General features: G+C 39.4%; 1 protein-coding gene across 1 annotated transcript in view; it reads left to right on the top strand.

Annotated features, from left to right (window-relative positions):
- LOC121461753 (ABI family member 3 binding protein) overlaps nt 1–13,329 on the top strand; it is a 213,048-nt gene that overhangs the window by 54,204 nt on the left and 145,515 nt on the right. Inside the window, exon 2 of the mRNA XM_041673008.1 lies at nt 1,483–1,662. Within this exon, the coding sequence (XP_041528942.1) occupies nt 1,483–1,662 (180 nt within the window). The remainder of the gene's footprint in view (nt 1–1,482; nt 1,663–13,329) is intronic.

The raw sequence follows: 13,329 nt of genomic DNA, 5'->3' as shown, positions 1-13,329 counted from the left end.
AAGTGTAAAAGTCCTACATTGATCGCAATTGTTCAGAATCATTTAGGTTGAGGTACAACAAAGTCCTCATTATAGCTGCAGTGGGGAGTTCATGCTGCAGTGACATGGGGACTAGTATTCATTCAACATGGAACTCTGGTTAATGAGAAATGATAGAGGAAATTGTTAAAACAGTAAATGCAGTCTTCTAAAAGGGCAAAAATATTTTAAAATATTAAATATTGGGAGAATAAAGGGAAAAATTCAAGCTCATGACCCTAATCTTTTTTTAAAAAAATAATTTATTTAGATTCATTTTATGTGCATTGGTGTGAAGGTGTCATATCCCTTAGAACTGGAGTTACAGACAGTTGTGAGTTGTCATGTGGGTGCTGGGATTGAACCCAGGTCCTCCCAAAGAACAGTCAGTGCTCTTAACTACAGAGCCATCTCTCCAGCCCATGATTCTAATCTTTAGAGGCATACATATTTTATAATTCAGAAATTTGAGTCACTTTAGAAAAAGATTAGACTGTAGTTTATATAATTTCGTATGTGAGGTCTTGACCAGCAAGCACCATTTAAATAAGCATCGCTCCTCAAGGAAACAAATTCTCATGCAGTGAGTTAAGAACACATGGTGGTGGAAAGATGGTTCAGTTGTTAAAAGCATGTAGTGCCTTGCTAGAGGACTCGAGTTCCTTTCTCAGCACACACATGGGTCAAACCTACGCATAACTCCACTTTCAAGGATCTCACTCTATTTTGGCATTCAAGGGTTCCTGTATGCAACAACCCCCATTTTACCACTTCAACAACTTTTATCCCAGAAACTTTACTTCTTTGTCCATTCCCAGCTCTATCAATGACTAATACTTGTAGATATGGGTCTGGAGGGCATCCCGAGGATGCTGAGATATTTCAAGGTACAGTGATTGAATTTTACCAATAAGAATCTTCAGTTGCTTGCATCATATCTTGGTAATATGTATAAAGTGAATTTTCTAGCTCACTTTGGATAGAAAAATGAGATCACCCAAAATTCCACTTAAACCTCAGTAACAAACCACCAAAACTTGGATCTCTCTATTTGCTTTTTTTTTTAATTAAGAAAAGAAGAAAAAAAACATAAACAAAAAACAAGTTTCCACCTCCTCCCAGCCTCCCATTTCCCTCCCCCTCCTCCCACCCTTCTCCCCCTCCTCCCACCCTTCTCCCCCTCCCCCCACTCCTCTCCCCCTCCCTCTCCAGTCCACAGAGCAGTCCGGGTTCCCTGCCCTGTGGTATTTTAGTCTGCTTTATGCAGTAGTAAGTACATTTTCTTTGATTTTAATGTTAGTCTTGTTTTTGGTCAACTTTTCATCAGTGGTATGATCCCAAGAAGCAAAAGAGGTGGTGTTTGTTCTCAGGACAATGTTTCCAATAGGCAAGGTTTGCTGGGCGGGGTTGAGTGATGAAATATAATTGATGTATTAGACACTCACCTTATATTTCCACCCTCAGGTAAAAGACCAAGCTTGAAAGTGCACATCAACACCACCAGTGACTCCATCCTGTTGAAGTTCCTGCGTCCAAATCCAAGTGTAAAATTGGAAGGTTTTCTCTTGGGATATGGCAGCAACGTGTCTCCAAACCAATACTTCCCTCTTCCCACAGAAGGGAAAGTCACTGAGGCAGTAGTAGGTAAGGTGTTTGGGGATCAAACTCAGGGAGATGGGTGGATGATAAGAGGAACCAACTATAACAAGATGTCCTAATGTGGAAGATGAAAAACATTTCTTCTACATCCTTGGCTGAGCCCAATGTGGCAGTATAAATCACCTTTGCAATTAATGCAACACAAAGCACAGTTCTTTATATTGAAACTTTTTATCGTAATAAGAAATAATTGTCAGCCTGGCAGTGGTGGCGCACACCTTTAATTCAGCACTCGGGAGGCAGAGGCAGGCGGATCTCTGTGAGTTCGAGGCCAGCCTGGTCTACAAGAGCTAGTTCCAGGACAGGAACCAAAAGCTACGGAGAAACCCTGTCTTGAAAATCCAAAAAAAAAAAAAAAAAAAGATAGCTACTATAGATTTTTGGATTTTATCTTTGGAAAGAAAAAAAACATACTGCATTTTAAAATTTTTAGTAATTCAGACAAGGAGGTTGAAATTTAATATGAATTATGAAATCGTGCATTTCTTTGAAAATCTTTTAATGATATAAAATTAGAGTTTCAGGATGTGAGCCATCTTCTCACTTTCTCTGTGGGAAAATGTAAATATAATCCACTTAAAGGATTAAATGGTTTTGATAAGGATGATTCATTGTAAAATCTTTGAAAGTCAAGGGTGAGATTTGGTTCTTTACTTGCTGCTAAGATGTGGCTTAAGAGCCCAGTCTCTGAACTTTTGGGAGTACAACCCCCGTGTTCCAGCACTTCATATTGGTTCTTGCATTTTCGAGTGTGTAATGAGAATGCCAAAATGAGTTGATTTTGTTCTTCTGCCTTTTTTTTTTATCCGGAGAAATAAATCTCTGTTGCTCCTTAATGCCAGCCAGGAGGTAATATTGTTAATTAATGAGCAATTAGAAATAATGTTGTAAAGTAGCGAGTAACTCAATTTTACATAAGGGAACCACTTTAAAACAAACCTAAGAGATGATTACCTCCCACACTCTGAGAATTAGGTAGTTTTCACAAGTTTGTAACCAATTCCATGAAGAATTTGAGTTCGGATGATTATAAATATTCCCCAGTATGATCCAATTTTCACTATGGGAAGTGACTAAAAGGCAAGCTCACTCTCACGTTGATATACCACCCCCTTTCCAGGGAGTTTTAGAATTAAACATATTATTTTTGATAGACTTTTTTGATATTTAACCTGGTAATTTGTTAGCTTCCTTTATAGCATGTGAAAGCATTAAATATTAAGATGGCAGAAGTCAAATTGCTAATGAAAAAATGTGCATAATCTAAAGAAAATTTTCTGCATAAAAATTCCAACCTATTGTTTTAATAATTAAGGTTTATCAAATGCCCTGGGACCCCTTCTATTTATTATTTTAATCCATGACTTTTGATTGTATAAATTTCCAAAGTGAATGGGAATGATGTTGATGAAAGTCTTGTAAAACAGGTTGAATACATCACTGTGCTAATGTTGTTCTATGTGGTTGTGTATACTGTTTTCTGGAGTGTTTTAAAGCATAAAATACACATTTATCAAGTATGCATCTATAACAGATAAGAAATACTTTAATAACTCCATAAATTTATTATATTATTGCTTTAATCCTACAATATCACTTTATACCTGGATCACACTTAAAATTTCTCATGTGATCTTACAACTGTCTTTTAGAACTGGTCTATTTGAATCACTAAATAAAGTTCACATATTGCATTAGATTATGGATCTTAGTTCTCTTCCTTTCCTTTCAGAATATCATTGGTATGTAGAGAGTGTGGGATGTCCACAGCCTACATTTAATGGGCGGCTTCTCTTACGTTTTTTCCTTTGCAGTACAAAAGATAGCATATTGTAAAATGGAGACAATCTACATTTTAGGCAGGATTTTATACTAGTACAAATTCTCTAGAGCATACAGCTTCTTTAAGATGGTATTTCCATGTTCATTCAGATGAAGGAGACAAGAGTTTATCTTTGCTATTTGTAGGAGAACCTCTGGCCAGATAATGATCTTATAAGGTTTATACAGTTATCTATTCATGAACTTGCATGAAGTTCATAACATACCCAGGCCAGAGATATGATTTGGATCTTATTCTTTTGACAAAGTAACCAAGAATCTAGTAGTTGTACTCTGGAATTTTAAACACTGCTGATTATGAGGAAAGGATCCATTCTCCATGAACTCTGTGCCTGCTAACACACAACTAGCTATTCAGTATTCTTCCCTAGAGTTGAAAGTCTAAAATTCTTGTGGAATATTAGTTGAAGATATGTTACATTTGCTTATGCTATGGAATATTTGTTTAATGATGCAAAGATGTGTTACATTCTTTTATGTTGCATTGTTTATCTCTGTGAAGCTGTGTTAGTTTGCCTGCTTAAAACATCTGATTGGTCTAATAAAGAGCTGAAGAATGACCAATAGCTAGAAAGGAGAAGAATAGGTGGGGCTGCCAGGCAGAGAGGATAATTAGGAAAAGAAAGGGGGGAAGAAGGAGGAGCGAGAAAAGGAGGAGAGGAGGATACCAGGGTCTCACTACCCAGCCACACAGCCAGTGTGAGAAATAGAAAATAAGAAAGAATAGAGCCAGAATAGAGAAAGGTAAAAACCCCAGAGGCAAAATGTAGAAGTATGGAAACGGAATAATTTAAATTAGGAAAGCTGGCTAACAAGCCAAGCTAAGGCCAGGCATTCATAAGAAAGAATAGGTCTCCATGTACTTATTTGGGAGCAGAGTGGTGGGCCCCAAAGAGTAAAGAATAAAAACAACCAACTACATAAAATATTTTGGGAAATGAACATTGAGTAAGTCTGGCTATCTATGGCTAAAATGGAGTATAGAATGGTAAGCTCCCTAGTCTTGCTACTTTCAGGATGTAGTAGATGATCTACAGAACTCAAATATATGGAATTAAACTGACACAGGACCATTTGAAAATGAAGCAGCTGTAAGCAAGAGGAGAAAAAGTTAAGGCTGAAGCTAGGTACATAGGCTCCAACAAATAACGCACCAAGGAAAAAGTCACAACCCATTTCCACCATGAAGATCCAGAGATTCAATTTCCAAGCTATTTGCAGAAAAGGATGGGAGTGCTTGACATACTTTTTCAATATTTTTATTTTAAAATACAATTGCATCACTTTTTCATTTCCCTTTCCTCACCCCACCACCTCTGTGTACCCCTAACCCTGCTCCCTCTCAACCCATGGATTCTTTCTCTTCAATTGTTATGTCTGTGTGTAAACATTGTAACCTAGTGAATCTGCCCAGTGTTGCTTGTAGTATATGATTTCGGGATGAACTGTTTCAAACTGGACAACCAACCAAGGGGCTCATCCCCAGGGAGGAATATTTGTCCTCTCTGTTCCCAACATTCTTTAGTTCTCTGTAGTTCTTTGTTGAGGCGTGGGTACTGTGAGAATTCCCATTTCCACAATAGAAAGTCTATTGGTGTTGTCTTTGTTTAGGCAGCCAAACTTTGAATCTGATTTTATAGAGCATGCAAAGAAGGTGAGAATTCAAATTAGCAGAAATATGTGCATAGCATTCAACTTTGATATTAGAAAAAATGCCCTCTAAGCTGCAGTGAGGATATCCAAATTCAGATGGTTTTTTTTTTTTTTTGCTATAGTTTAATTGGGATCTCACCAAGGCCAGCTGGCCTAGGTCTGAAAAAGCATGGGATAAATCCGGACTAGCTGAACATAGCGGACAATGAGGAATACTGAGAATTCAAGAACAATTGCAGTGGGTTTTTGATCCTACTGCACGTACTGGCTTTGTGGGAGCCTAGGCAGTTTGAATGCTCACCTTACGAGACCTGGATAGAGGTGGGCAGTCCTTGGGCTTCCCACAGGTCAGGGAACCCTGATTGCTCTTCGAGCAGATGAGGGGGGGGGGGGACTTGATCGGGGGAGGGGGAGGGAAATGGGAAGCGGTTGTGGGGACGAGGCAGAAATCCTTAATAAATAAATAAATTAAAAAAAAATAAAAAAAAGAATAGTATGTATACATTATTAAAATTGATCAAATAGCACAAAAAGGTTATTTAGTCTCTTTGTCTCCTTTCTTTTGTAAAAATGTTGAAGTTTGACATCAGTACCAGGACATCACAGGGTCCCTAACTTAGTGATGAGCTTAGAGTGAGATCCGAAGGTCAGCTAGCTGACCCTTTCTATTACAAGTCCTTTCCTCCTTCCCACTCTCGCTCCCTCCTGCTGCCCCCTCCTCCTCAGATGTGGACCCTAGCTGCTTGTCTTGTCGCCTTGGATATGATGGCAGCAGGTCTGGAGTGGACTTGGGTGGGGCTAAAACAGATATGTATTTCTTTGAGCCTGTGTGATTTCAGCTCGGTTAGGCTTCAGCCAAGGAGGCACCTATGAAAATGTGGGAAACCATGGCCCTGAGAGCGGAGGGGCGGTGCCTGAGGTCTACAGCGAGGGTCAGAGTGGGCCTGCCAACTCGACTGTGTCCCCTGAGACGGGGTTTCTTTCTGTGAGCAGTCTAGAACAGTTACATGTGGTGAGCGGCAGTCGGTATTAACTATGGGATGGAAACTGAGCTGGGTCAAGCAGATCTGTAATCCCAAGTACTTGGGACACTGAGGCAAGAGGATTGACAGTTAGTGGTAGCTCTGTCCCAAAGAGTTAAAAGCATCGGGTGGGGGGCTGAGAATATAGTGTAGTGGTAGAGCACTTGGTTGGTTCACTCTCTAGCACCACACAGGAAAACCAAATGGTGGAGATAGCATAGGCACGGCTGAGTGTGTCACGGGTAGTAACAGCAGTGTGGGTGTCCGCGCACACAGATGTTTTTTTTATAATTACTTTTCTTACTCTTTCAACTACAGAATAAGGAACAGACATTCCTTTCAAATTTAAATGGCCACGCCATTTAAAGTATTCTAAGTATATTAAGAATTTCAATGTGACAAGTGATGTTCTCTAGTTCCATTGATGGTTTAAAAATGGAAGCTATATCATATCAAGAGAAAACACTTGAGATCTAGAGATGCTGTTGCATATTATCAAGGTGATCTAGAATTTTAAACCTGTAACTTCTTCTCACAGAAATTCTAGTATATTCTACCAGTCCATCCCAGGAGTAACTATGACTGCAGAGCCATTGAGTACCCTTGGGAGATGCCCAACATCTTCCTTCATTGGGTGCCCTTAGGAGATGCCCAACATCGTCATCCATTGGGTGCCCTTAGGAGATGCCCAACATCTTCATGGCGTTTGATCCATTCAGCAGCAAAATAGTTTAGACTCACTGAGCTCTGTATAAAAGCTAACACAAACTCTAAGGAGGGCCATTTAGTTAGGAGGAAAATTATCCTCTAAGAAAGGTGCATCTTCTGGCAAAGTTTTCTGAAGGCTAACTGTAGGATATAAAAAGCACATGCCACCTTCCCAGGGAACCAAGGTTTCCAAGAACGAGGAAGATAATGCCTAGTTCCCAGAGATTTAGCTGCAGGCTGTGTGACTGGTAAACTAAGGAAATGCATTATCATTTTGAAGAAATCTCAGGAGGCCAAACTGAAAAATAATTTTAATGGCCAGTACTGGGGTTATTATCTGGTGACTAGAAGGGAGAGAAATGATCAGAATAGAGGAATTTAGTGACCAGGGCTTGAAGTCTCTTGGCTTCAGGTTGCAGAAAATACTGTTTACAGTATGGAAAGCATGAGAGTTCTTTAATCTGTGTGCATGTATGTGTGTATGTGTGATGTGTGTATGTGTGATGTGTGTATGTGTGATGTGTGTATGTGCATGTGTGTGTATGTGTGTGTGTAATGTGTGTGTGTGTGTAATCTGTGTGCATGTATGTGTGTGCATGTGATGTGTATATGTGTGATGTGTGTATGTGCATGTGTGTATGTGCATGTGTGTGTGTGTGTGTGTGTGTGTGTGTGTGTGTGCTTGTGCTTGATCTGTCTGGCATGCCAATGTCCCTGCGTTGGGTTTCCTGGGAAGGCTGAAAAGAACTGAATCATTGTTTCCTTCTAAAACCTAGCCTAGTTTGGTTTGGTTTTTATTATTAATTGTTTCATTCTTTGGCTATGCTTCTGCAAGACAGAAAGCCAAAAATTCACTTTAAAAGAATTAAGGTCAATTGATGGCCATTAGAGGTGATTTTTAGGGACCAGTAAATAATCCTTGCTTCTTTTAGTTTTTTTTTTTTTGTGTCCTCCCCCCTACCTGCTCCCTTTCTCGTTATGTCATCTCCTGGGTTGCACCAAGGTCTTGCAAACAGTCGGAAACACTAAGGTCATTTTTATATGCCATTACTTTCTCTTTGAAGAATGTTCCCTGGTTAAAGTTCTACCTCTGGTTTCTGTATTTTCTCTCTAATCAGTTAACTGAGAATGAATAGCATTGAATGGACACCACCAAATATCTATGGCATAGACTATAATAGACTCTAAGCTGCTGAGAACATTCAGGTTTCCAGAGTCTATGTAAATTGTTTAGGCCTTGTTATCAGGCAAGTCAGTACCTTCTCATTCAAGAGATCAGAGACAAATCACTGTTTCTTGGGGAACCTTTGGACAAAGATGCTGGAACTCCTAGGAGGCTATTCCATGTGACATGCTTGAAGCGCTTACTTGTCCTTTAGAGCAATGTGTTCTTTTTTTATTTATCCTTTTTCTTTTTTAATATTCTAGTAAAAGCATAAAAGTAATTCGACAATTTTTTTATAGTTTTCATTTAAAAATCGATTTAATAGAATTATATCATTTCTCCCTCTTTCCCTCCCCCTAGCCTCCCCAGTTCCTCTCCTTTGAACCCTTTCCATCCCTTCCCATTCTGAGTCAATAGCCTTTTTTCTTGATTGTATTTGTTTCATATGTGTGTGTGCAGATGTATATAAATAGAACCTGTGAAGTCTGTTTTTATTGTCTGTGTGTATATGGTTTCAATGCTGACTACTCTGTGCTGGACAACCAAAAAGGGGATCTTTTTATTTTTTTAGTCCTTTGGGTATTTGTATATGCTTTGATCATATTCATCCTCCCCTCCTTCAACCATTTTCAAATATAACTCTCTTCCCTATCTATCCAACTTTATGTCTTATATTTTTAAAAATCTTTCAAGGCTAATTCTTTCTGTTCAAATATTCTTGGCTCTGTGGTCTTCCACTGGAATCTAGTCAATTTACCAGGGCTCCACTCTCGGAGAACATTGTTTCTCCCTCTCCCAGCAGCTAAAATTGCCAGTATCCCACAGCTGGGGGTGAGGTTGAGCGCCCAGCTTCTTATTCACACTGGGGTTCGGTTTGGCTTGAGCTTCCACAGGTTTTGAGTATGCTGCTGTAGCTGCTGTGAGTTCCCAGGGCCAGCTTCCCTGGCACGTCCAGGACAATGTGTCCTGTGCTCTTCCCCTACCTGTGGCTTTTACTCTTCCCAGGCCCTTTCATGTTTCTTTTTAAGGGCTTATTGTATTTTGAATTGCACACATGCACGTGTGTATGTGCCTCTGTGTGTGTGCACGCACACGCGGTTTCTGCAGAGTCCAGGAGAAAGTTTCAGATCTCCCGGAGCTGAAGTTACAGACAGTTATGGGCCACCTAACTTATTGGGAAACGAACGGTAGTGAACTCCTCCAGTCCTCTGCAAGAGTAGCTAGTGTTCTTCACTGCTGAGCCATCTCTCCAGCTCTGTTTTGTCATATTTCTTTATACTAAGGAATCTGTGCGCTTTTGCTTTTATTACTTCAGAATAGACTCATGTTCTAGGTTAAATGTTCTTTTCTTCAGATCATCAGATTGATCCCTTAGTTTTGCCCGACTGTCCTTGCATTAATTGTTTATAATTTATTAGCCACCATATGCTAGATGGCTGTTGCTCTAAGAAATTAATACAAACTTGGAAGTTTAAAATGTAAATTTAATGTCTTATCGTTGTAGGTCAGAAGACCAAATGGGTTGTGGTGGGCTAAAGTCAAGGTGTTAGTCAGACGACATTCTTGTCAGAGGTGGGGGGCTGAGTTGAGAGTGCAGTATCTTGCCTTTTCCAGATGGTCTACATTCCTCTTCTATCTTAAAATTTGCAATGGTGGACCAAGCTGTCACATCACATTTAGCTATTCTGGCTGCACTTTAGAAAATCTGTGGTTGTTCTGAGCTTAGCTGGATGATTCAGGATGCTGTCCTCATTTTAGGACAGTCGGTTATCAACTGTAATTCCATCTGTAAAGTAGATTTTCTTTATCGTGTAACCTCACATGGTTGCAGGTTCTGGGGTTTATGGTGGCAATCTTTGGGGACCATTATCTTATCTGTCACAAGCTTCGCATTTGGCATTCATGTCTCCATTGTCTTTCTGCTATAACTATTCTCTGTTTTGTCTGTTAGGAGAAAGTCTGGTTTTCACAGATATGCTGTGGGCAGGTGATGATTTCATGACTGTAAAGTGATGAGCTGAAATCTCCTGAGGGCAAAAGAGCAAGAAAAATGTCTTCCCTATGGAAAGAAAGCATCTCTTACAGGGCCTACTCACCCTTTTTTAATAGGACAGCAACATTTATTTTTCCAGTGTGCTGGACTTTAGCCAAACATAATAAATTATTTTTATTTTCAAAACAAGGGCTGTTATGCCACATTGCCTGACATATTTTATATGATGTTCTTGCTAGCATAGCTCACTTATGACATGAAGAGCTGTTTTTCACAAATATTCAAAGTGATATTTAGTGATGTATAGATTTTTATTTTTACTAATTGCATAAGGTTTGCTATATTTATTTTTACATCTTTTTTATTAAGTGTGTATTGGAATTTTTCAAGTCACTTCTCTTGCAGGAAAAAAAATAATATTCTTTCTTGTTTTTTAAAATTCATATTCAGATAAAATTTGGTAAAACCTGGCATAAGCAAAGCTGGTCTGGTGGAATATTTAAATGTGGTAGGAACATTTAACCCAGAACATGAGTCTGTTCTGAAGTAATAAAAGCAAAAGCACACAGATTTCTTAGTATAAAGAAATATGACAAAACAGAGCTGGAGAGATGACTCAGCAGTGAAGAACACTAGCTACTCTTGCAGAGGACTGGAGGAGTTCACTACCATTCATTTCCCAATTTATTATAGCCATTAAGTTAAGAAACTAAGACAGGTGGATTGGCATAAGTTTCAGTACAGCCTGATCTATATAGTTAGACTGAGTCTCAAAAAAAAAAAAAACAATTTTAGTAGATTAACTGAAGCAGAAGAAATTATCTAATGCTCACAAGAGTTCAGAAATGGTGTGAAAACACACACTCCTCAATGAATAGATCTTCTAGGTTTCTACTCCTTCATTTTTTTGAATCATAATCCAAATGTTCTTACTACTGATTTCCAGTTGAAGAATTTGCTTCTTGCTTTTTCTGCAGATCAGGTTGGTCACAGAGTTCACCTTCCCCCAAGTAGCTCTTGCTGCTCAGTTTTATATTCAGCTGCTGGTCATTTTGCAAATATCCAAGGGGAGCTGGAGTTACAATCCATCAGTTGGGTAGCACAAGGCAAATAGCTTTACTTTGCTTGCTCAAATAACAAATGGAAAAGAGTCTCACATAGTCAGAACCAGTGCAAATTCTGACAGAAAAGTTTGTCCTCTAGTCAGGTGTTAGGCATCCATGGGTCTAACGGAGCAAGTGCGTTCATTCTCCCAGCTGCGATCATTTTCTAAGGAGGACATTTCTATACACAGCCGTGGCCTTCTCAGGGCACTCCCAACCACCATCTTTCCGAATGATTCCAGGGCCAGTGCTGAAACTACAAGCTACCGTCCCAGTTGATGCTGGGTCCTGGAGGAGCCCTGGGCCGGAATGATGACTTCCATATCCTAAAAAACTTTACCCTCTGCTTGAGAGAATGTAGAGAGAAAGTACTGAAGAGCCAAATAGACTTAGATTCAAACTGGAGACCTCTGCCTACTGTGGAGTGGTTTGTAATAAGATATTTAACTTCTGTGTGTTTCATTTTTGTTGTGTGTAAAATAGAGAATGACCTTCTAGAAGTGTTGTGGAGGCTGAACAAATGTTCACAATAGATTACATAGATCCCAGCACAGAGTATGCATGGTCTATAAACGTTTCCATCAGCCTCTGATAGATCAAGCAGAAGGGTCTTCTTTACTTCATCTTTCTGACCTTTGTCTCAGTTGTTAACAAAGGTTGGGCTGTTATTTTCACCAAAGTTTTGGTTTACACAAGATTATAGTGTCTAGTGTGAAAACCAACCCTTGGTCAAAGGATAGTGGTGTGATTCAGTTTGGTTTTGTATTTGTCACTGAGAATTGAAGCCTAGATGTCAGTTTAGCACAGGTATTAGTGACTGAAAACAAACTGTCATATTCATTTCACTGTTGTGTCCTGAGCATGTTCTCTTGACAGGGACAGCTCTCAAATCAAGATTTACAAACAAATCCGAAGCAAACTCTGAGGCTGTGTGTGATGCAGCCACGGGGACCACACACCTTGCTCTCATGATCGTGATTTAATCATTCAGTGGTGATTCCTGTCTCCATGCTGCCTCTTGCACTTGGTGGATGGAGAGAAGGTGCTGCTGCTTAAATTCCACAGTCATGGGTTCCAAAGGAAGATGCAATTCCCACTTTTCTAGATTTATTTTTTGTTGACTGAATTTTCTGTCCTGCCCGGTTCCCACAGTCATTAAGTCCCAAAGAAATCACACAGAGGTCAACATTAATCATAAACTGATTGGCCCATTAGCTCAGGCTTCTTATTAACTCTTATAACTTATATTAGCCCATTATTCTTGTCTATGTTAGCCACGTGGCTCGGTACCTTTTTCGGCGAGGCAGTCACATCTTGCTTGCTCTGTGGATGGGTCAGGAATGCAGAAAAAACTTCCTTCTTCCCTGAACTATCTTGTTCTCATTGACCTGCTCTACTTCCTGTCTGGTTGTCCCACCTATACTTCCTGCCTGGCTACTGGCCAATCAGCATTTATTTAAAATATAATTGACAGGATACAGATCATTGTCCCACAGCAATTATCTTCCAGTCTCTCTAGTATATTAGTTATTTTAAGAATATAAGAACTTTGCCTTACTCTGCAAAACACAAATGAAAATGAGAGAGTAACATAGGCAAAGTTTTAATAACTTTTTATTTTGATATGTTTTACTGTTAGTTCACAGAAGAAACTCATGTTTCAAAACATTCTGAATATAATTCACTTGTAGAAATGGAGATGTGAATAAACATAATTTAGATGTTTTAAATTTAATATAGCCTATATTATTATACACTAGTAATGGCTCTTAAAAGTTTGACCCTTAATTAAAACTGTTTATTACTTTTAATTTTCATATATGTGGGGTGAAGGGCTGGAACCATGATATCACAAACAATGTTGTAATAAAGAGCGGCAGGCTACGTTCCTGGCGCCCGGCCGCCCGCACGGCTAGCTTTATCCAAAATAATTACACGGAAACTGTATTCTTTTAATCACTGCCTGGCCCATTAGTTTCAGCCTCTTATTAGCTAGCTCTTATATATTGATCTAACCCATTTCTAATCATCTGTGTAGCCTAAGAGGTGGTTTACCAGAGAAGATCTTAACCTGCGTCCGTCTGGAGTGGGAGAATCATGGCGACCGCCTGATTCGGCTTCTTTCTCCCAGCATTCTGTTTACTCCACCCACCTAAGGGTTGGCCT

Source organism: Microtus oregoni, unplaced genomic scaffold (genome assembly GCF_018167655.1).
Source record: "Microtus oregoni isolate MIOR12 unplaced genomic scaffold, Mior012 000023F_ref0000262, whole genome shotgun sequence".
NCBI lineage: Eukaryota > Metazoa > Chordata > Mammalia > Rodentia > Cricetidae > Microtus > Microtus oregoni.
The sequence above is the reverse complement of the archived record's forward strand: the minus strand, read 5'-3'. Positions and strand labels throughout refer to the sequence as shown.